Source organism: Nicotiana tabacum, chromosome 11 (genome assembly GCF_000715075.1).
Source record: "Nicotiana tabacum cultivar K326 chromosome 11, ASM71507v2, whole genome shotgun sequence".
Taxonomy (NCBI): Eukaryota; Viridiplantae; Streptophyta; class Magnoliopsida; order Solanales; family Solanaceae; genus Nicotiana; species Nicotiana tabacum.
In genome coordinates this window covers 6,701,986-6,716,591 of record NC_134090.1, presented here as the reverse complement: position 1 = coordinate 6,716,591, position 14,606 = coordinate 6,701,986, and the positions used below count along the sequence as shown (strand labels likewise).

Here is a 14,606-nt window from a genome sequence, read left to right as displayed (position 1 = left end):
ACAAATTGACCGAACCATGTTAAATATCTGTATCTCATTTGGTATATTTCTCTTTTGTTGTATGATTTATCGTTGTTTAAGATTTGCTTATTAGCTTTCGAATGACATCTGATTATTTTCGGTCCTATCACAAAAGTCATAAAAATCTAAACATCACATCTAGATGAAACATCACCATTAGCACCTTAAAGAGAAAGACAAAAAAATAACAAAAATCGAAAAAAGAGTAAATTTCACCAAACTGGCTACTTTATTTTGTCTTACATTAAGATTTAATTAGATATATGTTGATTAGACACTTTCCTATGATTTTCCAAGAACTCAATTAGATTTTCTATATACTTATCATGAAGATTTTTGTTTCCAAATATAGAAATCATTTCTTTTGCTTTCTCTCGAATTATCTTTCCTTCATTTTCCACCATTACTAAATTAACCGAGTTGGCTACTGAATCACTTGTGTAGGACCCATCCTCTTCATTTCTTGGAATTTCTACACCAACCCCTTTATCTTCCAGAATTCTAGCATTCAGTCCTTGATCAACCAAAAATGGTAACATAATCAATGGATGACCAAACATTAATCCTTCTATAATCGAACTCCATCCGCAGTGAGTCAAGAATCCGCCAACCGAGTCATGACTTAATATATTCAACTGAGGTGCCCAACTCTTCCATACTATGCCGCGACCTTTGATTCTTTCTTCAAAACCCTCTGGTAACTCAATCGGGTCAGTATTTCCTGACTTAGATGGCTTCCTCAAGACCCAAAAGAACGGTGATCGAGATAACTCCAACCCAAGAGCTAGCTCATTAATATCATTCAGGCCAATGGTTACTTCACTCCCTAGCGCTACATAAACTACAGAACCTTTAGGTTTCTCATCTAACCATTCTTTAATCGACATCCAAGATTGATTATTTTTTTCGTCGTCAATATTTTTCACCATAGGTGGCATTAAACCCGAAGGAATCATCGGTATATTATGAAGATCTTCTAATAACTTTAACCACTGACCTTCAAACTCGTAACAATGACGAAAAATAGTAGCGTCAGCTCCAGTCATTGTGACCCCGTTACGATAAAGGTCCGAAACGCCAGAAACATTCTTCTGGCTGGACCCCACCATCCACCGTGCCTCGTGGCGGCGATACGCCGCCTTTGTTTCAAACGGTATCCACTTTGGTGGAACTAAGAAATCCTCCACCGTAGGCGGTGTTCCTGAGTTGGTGTTGACCATATTCTCCGTTGACCCAAAGAAAGCAATGAACCAAGCGTTAATTATGCAATAGAAAATACGTGATATTCCTAACTTGGCTGAAATTGGAGCTAACCAATATTGTGCAAAATCTTGAATAATCCAATCAGGTGAATTTTTTTCCAAAAATTTAGTCACTTCTTTTTCCATACCATCCATTGCTTTTTTAAGATAAATAATTTCTTCAGTTGTTATATCCATTGTAGCTTCTGCATTTTCTGGTAAACCATCAACTTTAGGAAGTGGGATTTTGACAAAAGTTATGGAATTGGAAAATTCAAGGGGAAGTTTAGGGAGACGATCAATGTTTTTTGGGGTTGAAATGAAAGAGATTTTGTGACCTTTTTGAGCAATGAATTTGGAAAGTTCAAGAAATGGTATAATATGACCAAAAGCTAGCCAAGGAAACATAACTACGTGAAGTTTATCAGTATTTCCTTCATCTCCATTGGCCATGGATTTGATGAGAAGTTGAGAATCCATGGCTTACAACGAAGCTTTTGGTTATGCTTTTCTCTGTTGGACCACTATATAAAGAGTATTGAGATCATATTCCTGACTGCAGAGGTGTATCCGGTGGGTTTGAATATATAACTTTAAAAATATAATACATTCAATATTAAGAACGGTTAAGATTGAACGCATTAAAATTCTTCATTCGACTCTGTTAAGAGGATATAATAATTATATCTCAATCTCAAACAAGTTAAAGTTGCTAATATATATATATATATATATACTACTATTATTATTGTGTATGTGTGTATAATGACTATGTAAGTAGTAGTAATAGTAGTAGTAGTAGTGATAATAATAATAATAATAATAATAATAATAATAATAATAATAATAATAATAATAATAATAATAATAGTAGTAGTAGTAGTAGTAGAAGAAGAAGTTGGCGTAAAAGGAGTGATGGGTCGTTTGGTTGGAATACGATTTATATCGGTATAAATTATGCCGGTATAAGTTATACTGTGATAAGTTATGCTGGGATTAGTTATGCTGGGATTGTTGTTTATTCATTGTTTGGTATATTGTATTAAGAATGATAATTGCACAATTTCTAAGAAGAAGATATAAGTTATATCGGTGCTAATTATTACCCCACCTTCTATATGGTATAAGTTATCCCGGTGTTAAACTTAACACCGAAATAACTTATGCTTGATTTGCTAACCAAATCTCGTATTAATATGGTATTAAATTTTTATACCACCCTTATACCTTTTTATACCTCTATGTCAAACGATCGCTGAGAGTTCAATTTACAGTTACAACTATTGGGACAAGCCCATGTGATATTATGTGTGTGATAATGTGTTAGGATTCTTCAATTTTCTTTTTCCTGCCTATATATCGTCAATATTTGTCTGAAGAAAGAACATGTACATCACGACGTATTATATCGTAATTTTAAAGCTAAGAGTAAGAGAATCTTATAGCTGGCCACAAGTTTATAATAACTTATCAGTAAACGAAAATATAATGTAAAATAACTAATAAACTTATTGTCATCAAAATAAATTGCTGTTTTCTAATGAGAGTTGCATTTGACTAATTTGGATATGACTCAACGGCTGATGTTTGATTTTTTCCACTAACTTATACGTTCATGTTACGAGATTGATAATTAGACTTTAATTAAACTTCAATGATTTGAATTTGCAGACATAATGCCTTCTCTAAAATAAAACAATTAGGATATGCAGCATTGTCTGATTTATTTGAACTCAGTATTTTTAATGTGGTGCATAATTTACATATAAAAACACATTAAAACTACTATAAATATTATATATGACCCCCTAATTTTTAAAATATAATAGGTTTAATACTAAGAACCTACAATATCAGCAGTTTCTTAGATTAAACATTAACTTATCTAATCTTAAGGCAGATTTCTTCTGAGAACGAAATAGTGTTCATGTCCAAAGGAGGATAGAGCCCTAATTTCGAAAGTTTGTTGCTTTTCCTAAGTCGGAGAAGGGCTTATAATTAAAGGCGGATCCAAGATTTAAATTCTATGTGTTTAATTTTTAAGATTTTTAGTCTTGAACCAATTACATTTTTAAAGTTATAGGGTTCATAGCTACTATTTATTGTCATCCAATGAATTTTTGTGCTTAGATTTGTCCTCCACGTCGAAACTACTAAATTCAAATGAATCCGCTCATGCTTATAGTCTTATATAATACTGCTCAACTTTATTTGATATATTCATTCAGTACTTATACAACTACCAAATTAGCAAGACCGCCATAAAAGCTAGAAGTAGCTAGCCTATAATAATCTGCCTAACTGGAAAAGTAGCCGGAATTAATTTAATTTCTAGAGGTGGCTTGGTTAGGAAATAAGTTATCCCATAATTAATTATTGGGGATTAGTTATCCTATCCTCCCATGAGAATAAAAAAATACTACTATCTTGAAATAATTAATTTCGAAATTAGTTATACTGTAATTTTATTCTATCCAAACATGGGATAAACTCATCTCAAATTTAATTCTGGGATTAATTATACCTTATCGTGGTAGCAATTTAATGTTGTTATTGTTAGGACCGAAATAATCAGGTGTCATGCGGAAGCTAGCAAAGCAGACTTGAACGACAATAAGTCCGACAACAAAAGAGAAATCTACCAAAAGAGATACAAACATTTAACGTGGTTTGGTCAACTGACCTACATCCACAGCGGAGATGAGCAATCCACTATATAAAAAAGAGTACAAAATATCGAGAGAACAATCTCACGAAGAGGCAAACACAAGTGGCACACTAACACTTGTCCCGTAAAGTTCTCCCCCTAAACACTACTCTCAAGCCCCTATGACTACATTGTGGATGCTACTGAATGAGAAGGACGGATCTTCAATTTATAGAACGCCAAACATTTTCCTACAAGAAAAGGACTAGCCAAGTATAGGAGAATTATAATTTCCTTCTACAAAAAGGAAAACCCAATTAAGATAATTATATTGCCCTTCCCTTCAACAAATAGGAAAATCAAATATGGTAAGAAAATTATGGCAAACACCTAACAGTTATTACTAATGGCAGATTTGGAATGGGGATATATCTGATTATTGGGATTTATTACTGTTTATCATTTCCTTCAATATATAGGCGCGTTGCTAATACAATGCCTCACCAATGTTATTTTGTGGCCCTCCCTACATGTTGAAATTAGGATTTGTACTGTTTTTAGTGCCCTACTAAAATCTATTTGTGGATATTATGGAGGTTTCTATGTTTGGTTAAATGTTTCTTTCACTCACTAATATATCAGCTGAATCCTTAATTGTTTTTACCAGGACGCCATTATACCTTTTTAATATGATACCAGATACCATTACATTTTTCCTTTCAATACGTCATAGGAGTAATTAAATATTTTATTAAAACAATTTTATATTTTATCCTCTGAGGAATATGATTTCAACACTTTATATAGTGGTGGGTAGGAATGAAGCATATGCCAACATAAACAATATATAGTGGTCCAGCAGAGTAAAGCATAAACAAAATCTTCGTAAACTCAGGGTGTGTTTGGTAGGCAGAAGATGATTTCCGAAAAATATTTTTCAATTTTCAATGTTTTGTTTGCTTAAATATTTTGAAAAATATTTTTTTTCAATAAGAGGAAAATTTTTCCCCATCAAAAGAAGGGAAAATATTTTTCAAAACTCTTTTCCAAGCTTCCCACCTTATTTCCCATTCCCATCAACCCTCACTCCAACCCTGCCCACACCCACTTCCCCCTAGGGGTGGGCATATATCGGGTAAAACCGATAATCCGAACCGTTAATTCTTTATTGGGTTATCGATATTGGGTTATTGGGTTAACGGTTCGGTAATGAGTTAAATTTTATTTTTATTGGGTTATCGGTTCGGGCTCGGTTTGCATTTTTGTTATTGGGTAAAAAATCGATAACCCAATAAGAATGATATAATTTACTAATTTACCCTTAAGTATATACTAGGGATATTTATTTTCCTAATTCTCTCTTCACTCTTCAGTCTTCAGTCATTTGTCTCTCAGTTCTCATTCTTGTTTCCGTCGCAGCCTCCAAGAGTCAAGACGCAAGACTCACCACCAGTTCTCCGCCAGACATCAGTAGATACTGTACAGAAGTGGGAGCGTGCTTTTGTTAAGAAACAACAAAAGTTGGCAGTTTACACGTTCTGGCAGTTTGATTTCTTTGTTTTATATATTGCAAATTTTTTTAGTTGTTTTATGTTATCGGGTAAACCGATAACCGAACCGATAACGATATATAACCGATTAACCGATAACCGATAACCAATATCTTATCGGTTTGGTTATCGGGTTATGATATTTGTAAACCGATAACCGATAGGCAAAACCGATAATGTTCAAAACCGAACCGAATCGACCGATGCCCACCCCTAATTTGCATCCAAAAGAAGCTTACTAAATTATCATTGCACAGCAATAGACACATAAAACAATTTTAGAGGATACTAAAAGTGTATGGTTGACTTTAATCTTAATTTAAAAGTACTTTCTTTTCATAATGTAGAAAAAAAATATTTTCTTTCATTTCAAAAAAATAATGTAGTGAAAAGTATTTTCTTTCATTTCAATAAAAAGAGTATCTTCTTTTTATGATGTAAAAAAAGTATTTTCTTTCATTTCAACAAAATGAGTATTTTCTTTTCCTAATGTAGAAAAAGTATTTCCTTTTATTTCAACAAAATAAGTACTTTTTTTCGTGTTATAGAATGAGTACTTCCTTTTTCAACAAAAAATAGAGTATTTTTTTTAGTTATGGAGCAAAATTTTAGACTACTAGAAATTTGGCCAAAATCGACCGTGGCCGACCGACAGACTTCGTTTTGTCAAAAAACCGACCGAAATTATTTTTTTTTTTTTATGAAATCGACCAACTTCGGTCGGTATTTTTTGGCGTAAAAAAGCAAGAAACTATTTTTGCATCCCACGAAATTTATATTTCAAGAAACCTACCAACTTTGGTCGGTTTTTTATTAAAAATAATTTAAAATTAATAGTAAAAAAACCGACCGAAATTGGTCAGTTATTTCGGTTGGTCATATTAAAAAACCAACCAATTTTGTCGGTAATTCTATTTTTTAATAAAACTGACCAAAATAGGTCAGTTATTATCGCGCAAAAATATAATTAAAGAGTATAAATAAAATAAAAGAAAGTCTTAAACCAAAATGTACCAATGGTCTAGTGATAAAATAGTATCCTACCACACTATAGACCCCGGTTCGATTCCCACATGGAAAAGATAGCTAACAAGATATTTGAGGTAAACTGATGTCATGACCCAAACTGGAGGGCCATGACTAGCACCCGACCATACTTGCCGAGCACCAACGTACATTTCATCTAACCTTCATTATTATCTTTTAGGGATGACGAGATCAATATAAATGGTAGACCTGGATCATGGACAACCAGCAATAAAATATGACGGCATGAACATACATAGCAGGGGATGACCAGACAATCAAGAAACTACATATAAGGTATGAGCTACCACGCTACCATGAAAGACTATACAACATAAACCAGCCGACAAGGCATACCAAACTATACATAAGTCGACACTTGTCTATGAGCCTCTAAATGAACATAAGTGCTGCAACATAGCCGGAACAGGGCCCCGACATACCCATAATGTCTATAACAGAAATGCATACCAAGACCACGACAAGTCCGGATAAGGGATCTCGCCAATCACCGCTGAACTGGACAGCCTACTGTGGTGGAGGAGCTGCACCTGCCTGTCTATCAGGGCATGCAGCACGACATGCAGCGTCCACAAACAAAAGGACGTCAGTACGAATAAAGTACCGAGTATGTAAGGCATGGAACCATAAATACGATCAATAATGTAAGCAAGGATAGAGAATATACAACCTGTAACATCTTAGTACCTTTGAGGGCTACTGACATGAAATGCATGATACATATGTATAAATACATAAACCTTTAAAACATTCGCCTCTGTGGGCATCATCATCATCATATCGTACCCGGCCATAATAGGCTCGGTAAAAACGTACCCGACCATCATAAGGCTCGGTAGAATCGTACCCGGCCACGTGGATCTCGGTAAAACCCAACTAATCAGTGGTTGCACAATAGGTGCCGTACCCGGCCAACTATAGCGTGGCTCGGTAGAGTAAAATAGATACATATATATAATGCATGCTCGACTCATGGAATCACATTCTAAAACTTTCGGAGTGACGTAAGGTCGGTATCCTCTGTACACGTTATTAGGACTAACTCTTCACTGTGAACCTTATAAGAATTAGGAAGTACCAACAACATTGATAACATAAGAATAAGAGAAGCAACATTAACATTAATCGTCCCATAAGAGGGAAAACAATGTAAGTACTGCTAGCTTCTAAGAGTAGTATCCTCTAATATAACATCCTTGATTCATTTAACTTCTAATACTTGTTAATCACCCTTGTACACTCTTGTATCACTTAAGACCAATAGGATTGACTTCTTATCATCTCAAAGATACTTCCTTCTTGAATTTATGTTAACTAATATATGGCATGAACTAACACATGTGGATATGGGTTGTAACACCCTCCCCCCTTAGGAACATTCGTTCTCGAATGTAAGGGTTCACGGGGAGTTTAAATCATCGTGGATTCCAATGGAAATTTCCGATCAATTTTCCCCTATAAAGTGGTCACTAGAAAAACTTGCAAGCAATTAAGCCCAACATATGGCTTCACAAGGCTACACAAAGCATTATGCATATTTACATTATCTACATATCACCATTTTGTATTAAGGAGGAGTATTCTCAAATTATTGCTTACCTCATAGAGCCGTTTCACCTTCCAATGTATCCTGTCTTCCACCAGCATCCTTGTTATCTTCATTCTGGAATAGGTAAGGGTATTTAGACTTCATCTCCTCTTCTGCTTCCCATGTCATTTCTTCCATATTTTTGTTCCTCCACAATACTTTGACGGAAGCTACATCTTTTGTTCTCAGCTTGCGGACTTGTCGATCTAATATCGCCACTGGCACTTCTTCATATGATAGGTCCTCTGTAACTTGTACATCTTTGATAGGGATGACTCGAGAAGGGTCTCCAATACATTTCCTCAACATAGATACATGGAATACCGGGTGGACAAATTCCAATTCGGATGGCAATTCTAACTCATAAGCAACCTGTCCAATCCGTCGAAGAATTTTATATGGCCCGATATACCTTGGACTCAGCTTACCTTTCTTCCCAAAACGCATAATACCCTTCATTGGTGAGATCCTCAGGAAAACCCAATCACCAACCTCAAACTCCAGATCATGACGTCGGGCATCGGAATAAGATTTTTGCCTGCTTTGTGCCGTCCTCAATCGCTCCTGTATCACTTTCACCTTCTCAATAGCTTGGTGAATCAAATCTGGCCCATATAATTCTGTTTCACCGACTTCGAACCATCCAACTGGTGATCTACATTTCCTCCCGTATAGTGCCTCGTATGGGGCCATTTTAATACTGGAATGGTAGCTATTATTGTAGGCGAATTCTATGAGTGGAAGATGGTCATCCCAATTCCCCTTAAAATCTAGAACACATGGACGTAGCATATCTTCCAATGTTTGAATGGTACGTTCAGCCTGTCCGTCAGTCTGCGGATGAAATGCAGTGCTGAGATTTACTTGTGTGCCTAAAACCTTCTGGAAAGACCTCCAAAATTTAGCCGTAAATTGAGCTCCTCGGTCTGATATAATAGATACGGGCACACCATGAAGCCTAACAATCTCCTTGATATACAACTTCGCATAATCTTCAGCCGTGTAAGTTGTATTAACTAGCAGAAAATGGACACATTTTGTAAGTCGATCAGTTATCACCCAGATGGAGTCAAACTTATGATAAGAGCGAGGTAATCCAATAATGAAGTCCATATTAATCACCTCCCATTTCCAGGTCGGAATCTCTATATTCTGAAGCAATCCACCGGGTTTCTGATGTTCTATCTTTACTTGTTGACAATTGGGACACTGGGCTACAAATTCTGCAATAGACTTCTTCATATTATCCCACCAATACTACTCCTTGACATCATGATACATCTTTGTCGAGCCGGGATGGATGGAATATCGGGATTGATGAATCTCATTCATAATCTTCTCTCGCAACCCTGCCACATTAGGCACACACAATCGGCTCTGGTATCTCAGTGCCCCTTCTTTTCCGATCTCAAAAGCCGTACTTTTACACTGTTGAATGCTTTCTCTTAATCGTACTAAGATAGGATCTTCATATTGCCGTGCTTTTACCTCGGCTACCAAAGATGATTCTGATGTATTTTGTACAGTAACACCTTCGTCATCAGAGTCTAACAATCTGATTCTCATATTGGCTAGCTGATGAAGCTCTTTAGTCAACCCCCATCTACCTGCCTCAATATGTACTAAGCTTCCCATTGATTTACGGCTGAGAGCGTCTGCCACAACATTGGCTTTACCGGGATGATACAATATCTCGACGTCGTAGTCTTTCAATAATTCAAGCCACCTACGCTGCCTCAAATTCAACTCTTTCTGCTTGAAGATGTTTTGTAAACTCTTGTGATCTGTGTAGATGTCAACGTGGACGCCATATAAGTAGTGTCGCCATATCTTCAAAGCATATATTACTGCAGCCAATTCCAAATCATGGGTTGGATAATTCTTTTCATGCTTCTTCAATTGTCTTGATGCATAAGCAATCACCTTCCCACGCTGCATCAATACGCACCCCAAACCTATACCTGAGGCATTACAATATACCACATAACCTTCTGTTCCTTCAGGAAGAGTGAGCACTGGTGCGGATGTCAATCGATTCTTCAGCTCCTGAAAACTACGTTCACAAGTGTCAGACCACTAGAACTTGGTAGCTTTCTGTGTTAACTTAGTCAATGGTGATGATATAGAGGAAAACCCTTCCACAAACCGCCTATGATATCCTGCTAGCCCTAGGAAGCTGCGGACTTCTGATGGTGCTGTAGGTCTCGACCAATTCTTTACTGCATCGATCTTCTGAGTGTCGACACTAATACCCTCGTCAGATATCACATGGCCAAGGAACGCTACTGAGTTCAGCCAAAATTCACATTTGGAGAGCTTAGCATATAACTTACGATCCTGAAGCGTCTGTAGTACTATCCGCAAGTGGCCCGCATGTTCCGCCTCCGAACGAGAATATACTAGAATGTCATCAATGAATACAATCATGAACGCATCAAGATAGGGCCTAAATATAGTATTCATGAGATCCATAAAAGCTGTTGGGGCATTTGTTAGCTCGAACGACATCACCAAGAACTCAAAGTGCCCGTATCTTGTCCGGAAGGCCGTCTTTGGAATATCCTTCTCCTTAACCCTCACCTGATGATACCCTGAACGTAAATCAATCTTGGAGAAATACTTGGCACCCTGGAGTTGGTCAAACATGTCATCAATTCTTGGAAGTGGATACTTGTTCATTATAGTAAACTTATTCAACTGTCGATAGTCGATACATATCCGTAACGACCCATCTTCCTTCCGCACGAATAGGACTGGCACAAAACAAGGTGAATATTAGAGACAAACACTTACGACTCAACTCTACGCACGATCTAGATTCAGGAAGAAGGTAACAACCCTAGATGTCATGTAGCCTCCTGATTATAAATGTGGCGCGCTACACATCCATAATCAAGACTCTACTAGACATGGCTCATAGACAATCCCTAGGACAGACTTGCTCTGATACCAAGTTTGTCACGACCCAAACTGGAGGGCCATGACTAGCACCCGACCATACTTGCCGAGCACCAACGTACATTTCATCTAACCTTCATTATTATCTTTTAGGGTTGGCGAGATCAATATAAATGGTAGACCTGGATCATGGACAACCATCAATAAAATATGACGGCATGAACATACATAGCAGGGGATGGCCAGACAATCAAGAAACTACATATAAGGTATGAGCTACCACGCTACCATGAAAGACTATACAACATAAACCAGCCGACAAGGCATGCCAAACTATACATGAGTCGACACTTGTCTATGAGCCTCTAAATGAACATAAGTGCTGCAACATAGTCGGAACAGGGCCCCGACATACCCATAATGTCTATAACAGAAATGCATACCAAGACCACGGCAAGTCTGGATAAGGGATCTTGCCAATCACCGCTGAACTGGACAGCCTACTGTGGTGGGGGAGCTGCACCTGCCTGTCTATCAGGGCCTGCAGCACGACATGCAGCGTCCACAAACAAAAGGACGTCAGTACGAATAAAGTACCGAGTATGTAAGGCAGGGAACCATAAATACGATTAATAATGTAAGCAAGGATAGAGAATATACAACCTGTAACATCTTAGTACCTTTGAGGGCTACTGACATGAAATGCATGATACATATGTATAAATACATAAACCTTTAAAACATTCGCCTCTGTGGGCATCATCATCATCATATCGTACCCGGCCATAATAGGCTCGATAAAAACGTACCCGGCCACGTGGAGCTCGGTAAAACCCAACTGATCAGTGGTTGCACAATAGGTACCATACCCGGCCAACTATAGCGTGGCTCGGTAGAGTAAAATAGATACATATATATAAAGCATGCTCGACTCATGGAATCACATTCTAAACCTTTCGGAGTGACGTAAGGTCGGTATCCTCTGTACACGTTATTAGGACTAACTCTTCACTCTGAACCTTATAAGAATCAGGAAGTACCAACAACATTGATAACATAAGAATAAGAGAAGCAACATTAACATCAATCGTCCCATAAGAGGGAAAACAATGTAAGTACTGCTAGCTTCTAAGAGTAAAGTATCTTGGAAGCTCGTTCATTACATTATGTACAATCGGAGTCGTGCAAAAGAAGGAAAGGGATAGCCTCACATACCTTGTATATACTGCCCCAATCTCAAGCTATGAAATTGTCAAAACTCCTTAGTCTACAATAAGAGAAACGATACTATCGTTATCATTTAAGCGTCATAACTATTATGTATCGACCACAACCTATTTTACGATGAAACGGATAGCACCTCCCCTATATATATGACTTCACACCATTCAAAAAAGTCACCAAACAGCCCAAACAACATCAATAATAAACATATTGAGCCTCCCAAAATAGTCCACGCACAGCCTAATCACTCCATACATACGACGGCCACCGTAGTCGTGTCAAATGACCCGGAAATGTTACGAATAACTATCATCCCACAACCCTACATATATATGGTGTTTCTCCACACCCTTCCTCCTCCAAAACTCCACAAAACAGTAGTAAAATACGCATCCCAACAGCAACGCAAAACAGTCCACAAAACAATAACATTACTACCAAGCCTTTCGATATATATTTCACAAGTTCTAGCTTCAATGGCTTAGCCGCAACTTGGATAATCTTAAATACATATAGAGTAAGAGGTTCCTTACCTTTATACAGAAAGAACAACTCCAATTTGACCTTAAATTTCCATGAAATATCCCTCCAATGCTGCCACAACAACAAGAAAGCGAAACTAGCGATCAATTAGTGTTTTTCGGCACTAGAATCACTTTAAAAGGCTTGAAATCACCTAGGATTGATATTAAAAACATGAGGGAGTATTTACAGAACATAAACCCTTTAAAACAACCTCCCACACGAGCTGGGACGACACAAAAATGAGCAACAACAAGAAGAACAAGAGACTTACTAGCGCCACGGAATTTCCGACACTTGATTTGTGTTGTTTGCCCTTTGTTTGGGTCTTGAATCTTGAGAGAACCTTGAGAGGATGTTCCTAGGGTTCTAAGGTCTGAAAATAGTGAGAATAAATGACTTAAAACGGGTTGGAGGCATCCTATATAGGTCCAAATATCTTAAACCGCCTTAGTGGGCCCCATAGAGAGGTGTTTGATGCAGTCTCGCGAAAATGCGAATATCTCTATACTCCGAGATCGTATCGATGAACGGTTTAATGCGTTGGAAACTAGACTCATAGATATTTAATTTTGTTGGTAGATCACCCCGTAATTCCTTGTAAATTAGGAGAAAAGATTAGAGACATTTGACCTAATGTTTAAGTAACATTATGAACCTAAGTTTAGACAACTTTTGTCGACTTTTGTTTCATAACTCGTTTGACTTCAAGACTTATGATACGGATATTATATGATTAAAATACCTTAATACATGACCTCTTGAGTGTATTAAGCACCGCTAGATTTACCTGAAAATACGAGTTACAACATCCTTGATTCATTTAACTTCTAATACTTGTTAATCACCCTTGTACACTCTTGTATCACTTAAGACCAATAGGATTGACTTCTTATCATCTCAAAGATAATTCCTTCTTGGATTTATGTTAACTAATATATGGCATGAACTAACACATGTGGATATGGGTTGTAACAACCGACTTCGGTAGATTTTTTGGTAGATTTTTTCTTTTTTGATCATTTGTGGAATTTAATTAACCGGCTAAAATCGATCGAAAAATATCGACCAAAGTTGGCTCTACGGACCACTCCATTACCGACCGCCACAAATCGATCGGTTTTCGGACGATTTTTGCCAATTACCGACCAACATCGGTCAGCTTTGGCAGTCGATTTTCCCCTCTTTTTAGTAGTGTTTATTGTTATTTTTGTGTGAAAAAAGTAAAGCATCACATTAGTTCATTTAGGTTTGGGTGAATTTTTAGAAGAATAATTAAATTCTTGAAAAAAATAGAGTATTGAAAACATTAGGTATTTGGAGGGGGGGGTGAAGAGAGTAGCATATAAAATTATTTTCCTAAAAGTATTTTCTACTCTTTAATTAAACACTAGAAAATATTTTTTGGTAAAATTTTTTTACTCACCAACCAAATAAGAAAAACTAAATAATAAAATCAATCATTTTTCATGAAAATATTTTTTACGAAAAATATTTTTCTTCGTACCAAACACACCCTCAATGTCAAAATCACAGTAAATATTATACTTTTAATAAGTAATAGAAGGAGTAACTTTCACGATAAAAATTTCTAATTTCTACACACAACACTAATAGCTAACAATATATATTTTTAAAAAATAATGGCAAGAGAATTAATTCGTTTCAATCAAAAGGAATATATTCATGTGGATCTGAATTCAAATTGCTTTGACGAATCAGTTCTTTCGCCACTAAGACATATCTTATACACTCCAGCACTAATTCAAGAAACCTTTCTCAACATTCTTTTATTGCTCTTTTTTAGCATAGTTTTCATATTTTAGATGTTATTTCATTTGTCGAGGCTTCGATGCAGGTACCAGATA

The 14,606-nt window shown here is 36.7% G+C and overlaps 1 protein-coding gene across 1 annotated transcript; it reads right to left on the bottom strand.

The window, feature by feature from the left end:
* Positions 1-249: 249 nt before the first annotated feature.
* On the bottom strand, positions 250-1,824 carry LOC107785475 (UDP-glycosyltransferase 91D2-like). The gene has a single exon (XM_016606792.2). The coding sequence runs from the start codon at positions 1,740-1,742 to the stop codon at positions 273-275; it is 1,470 nt and encodes a 489-aa protein (XP_016462278.1). The 5' UTR covers positions 1,743-1,824; the 3' UTR covers positions 250-272.
* Between the last annotated feature and the right edge of the window lie 12,782 nt (positions 1,825-14,606).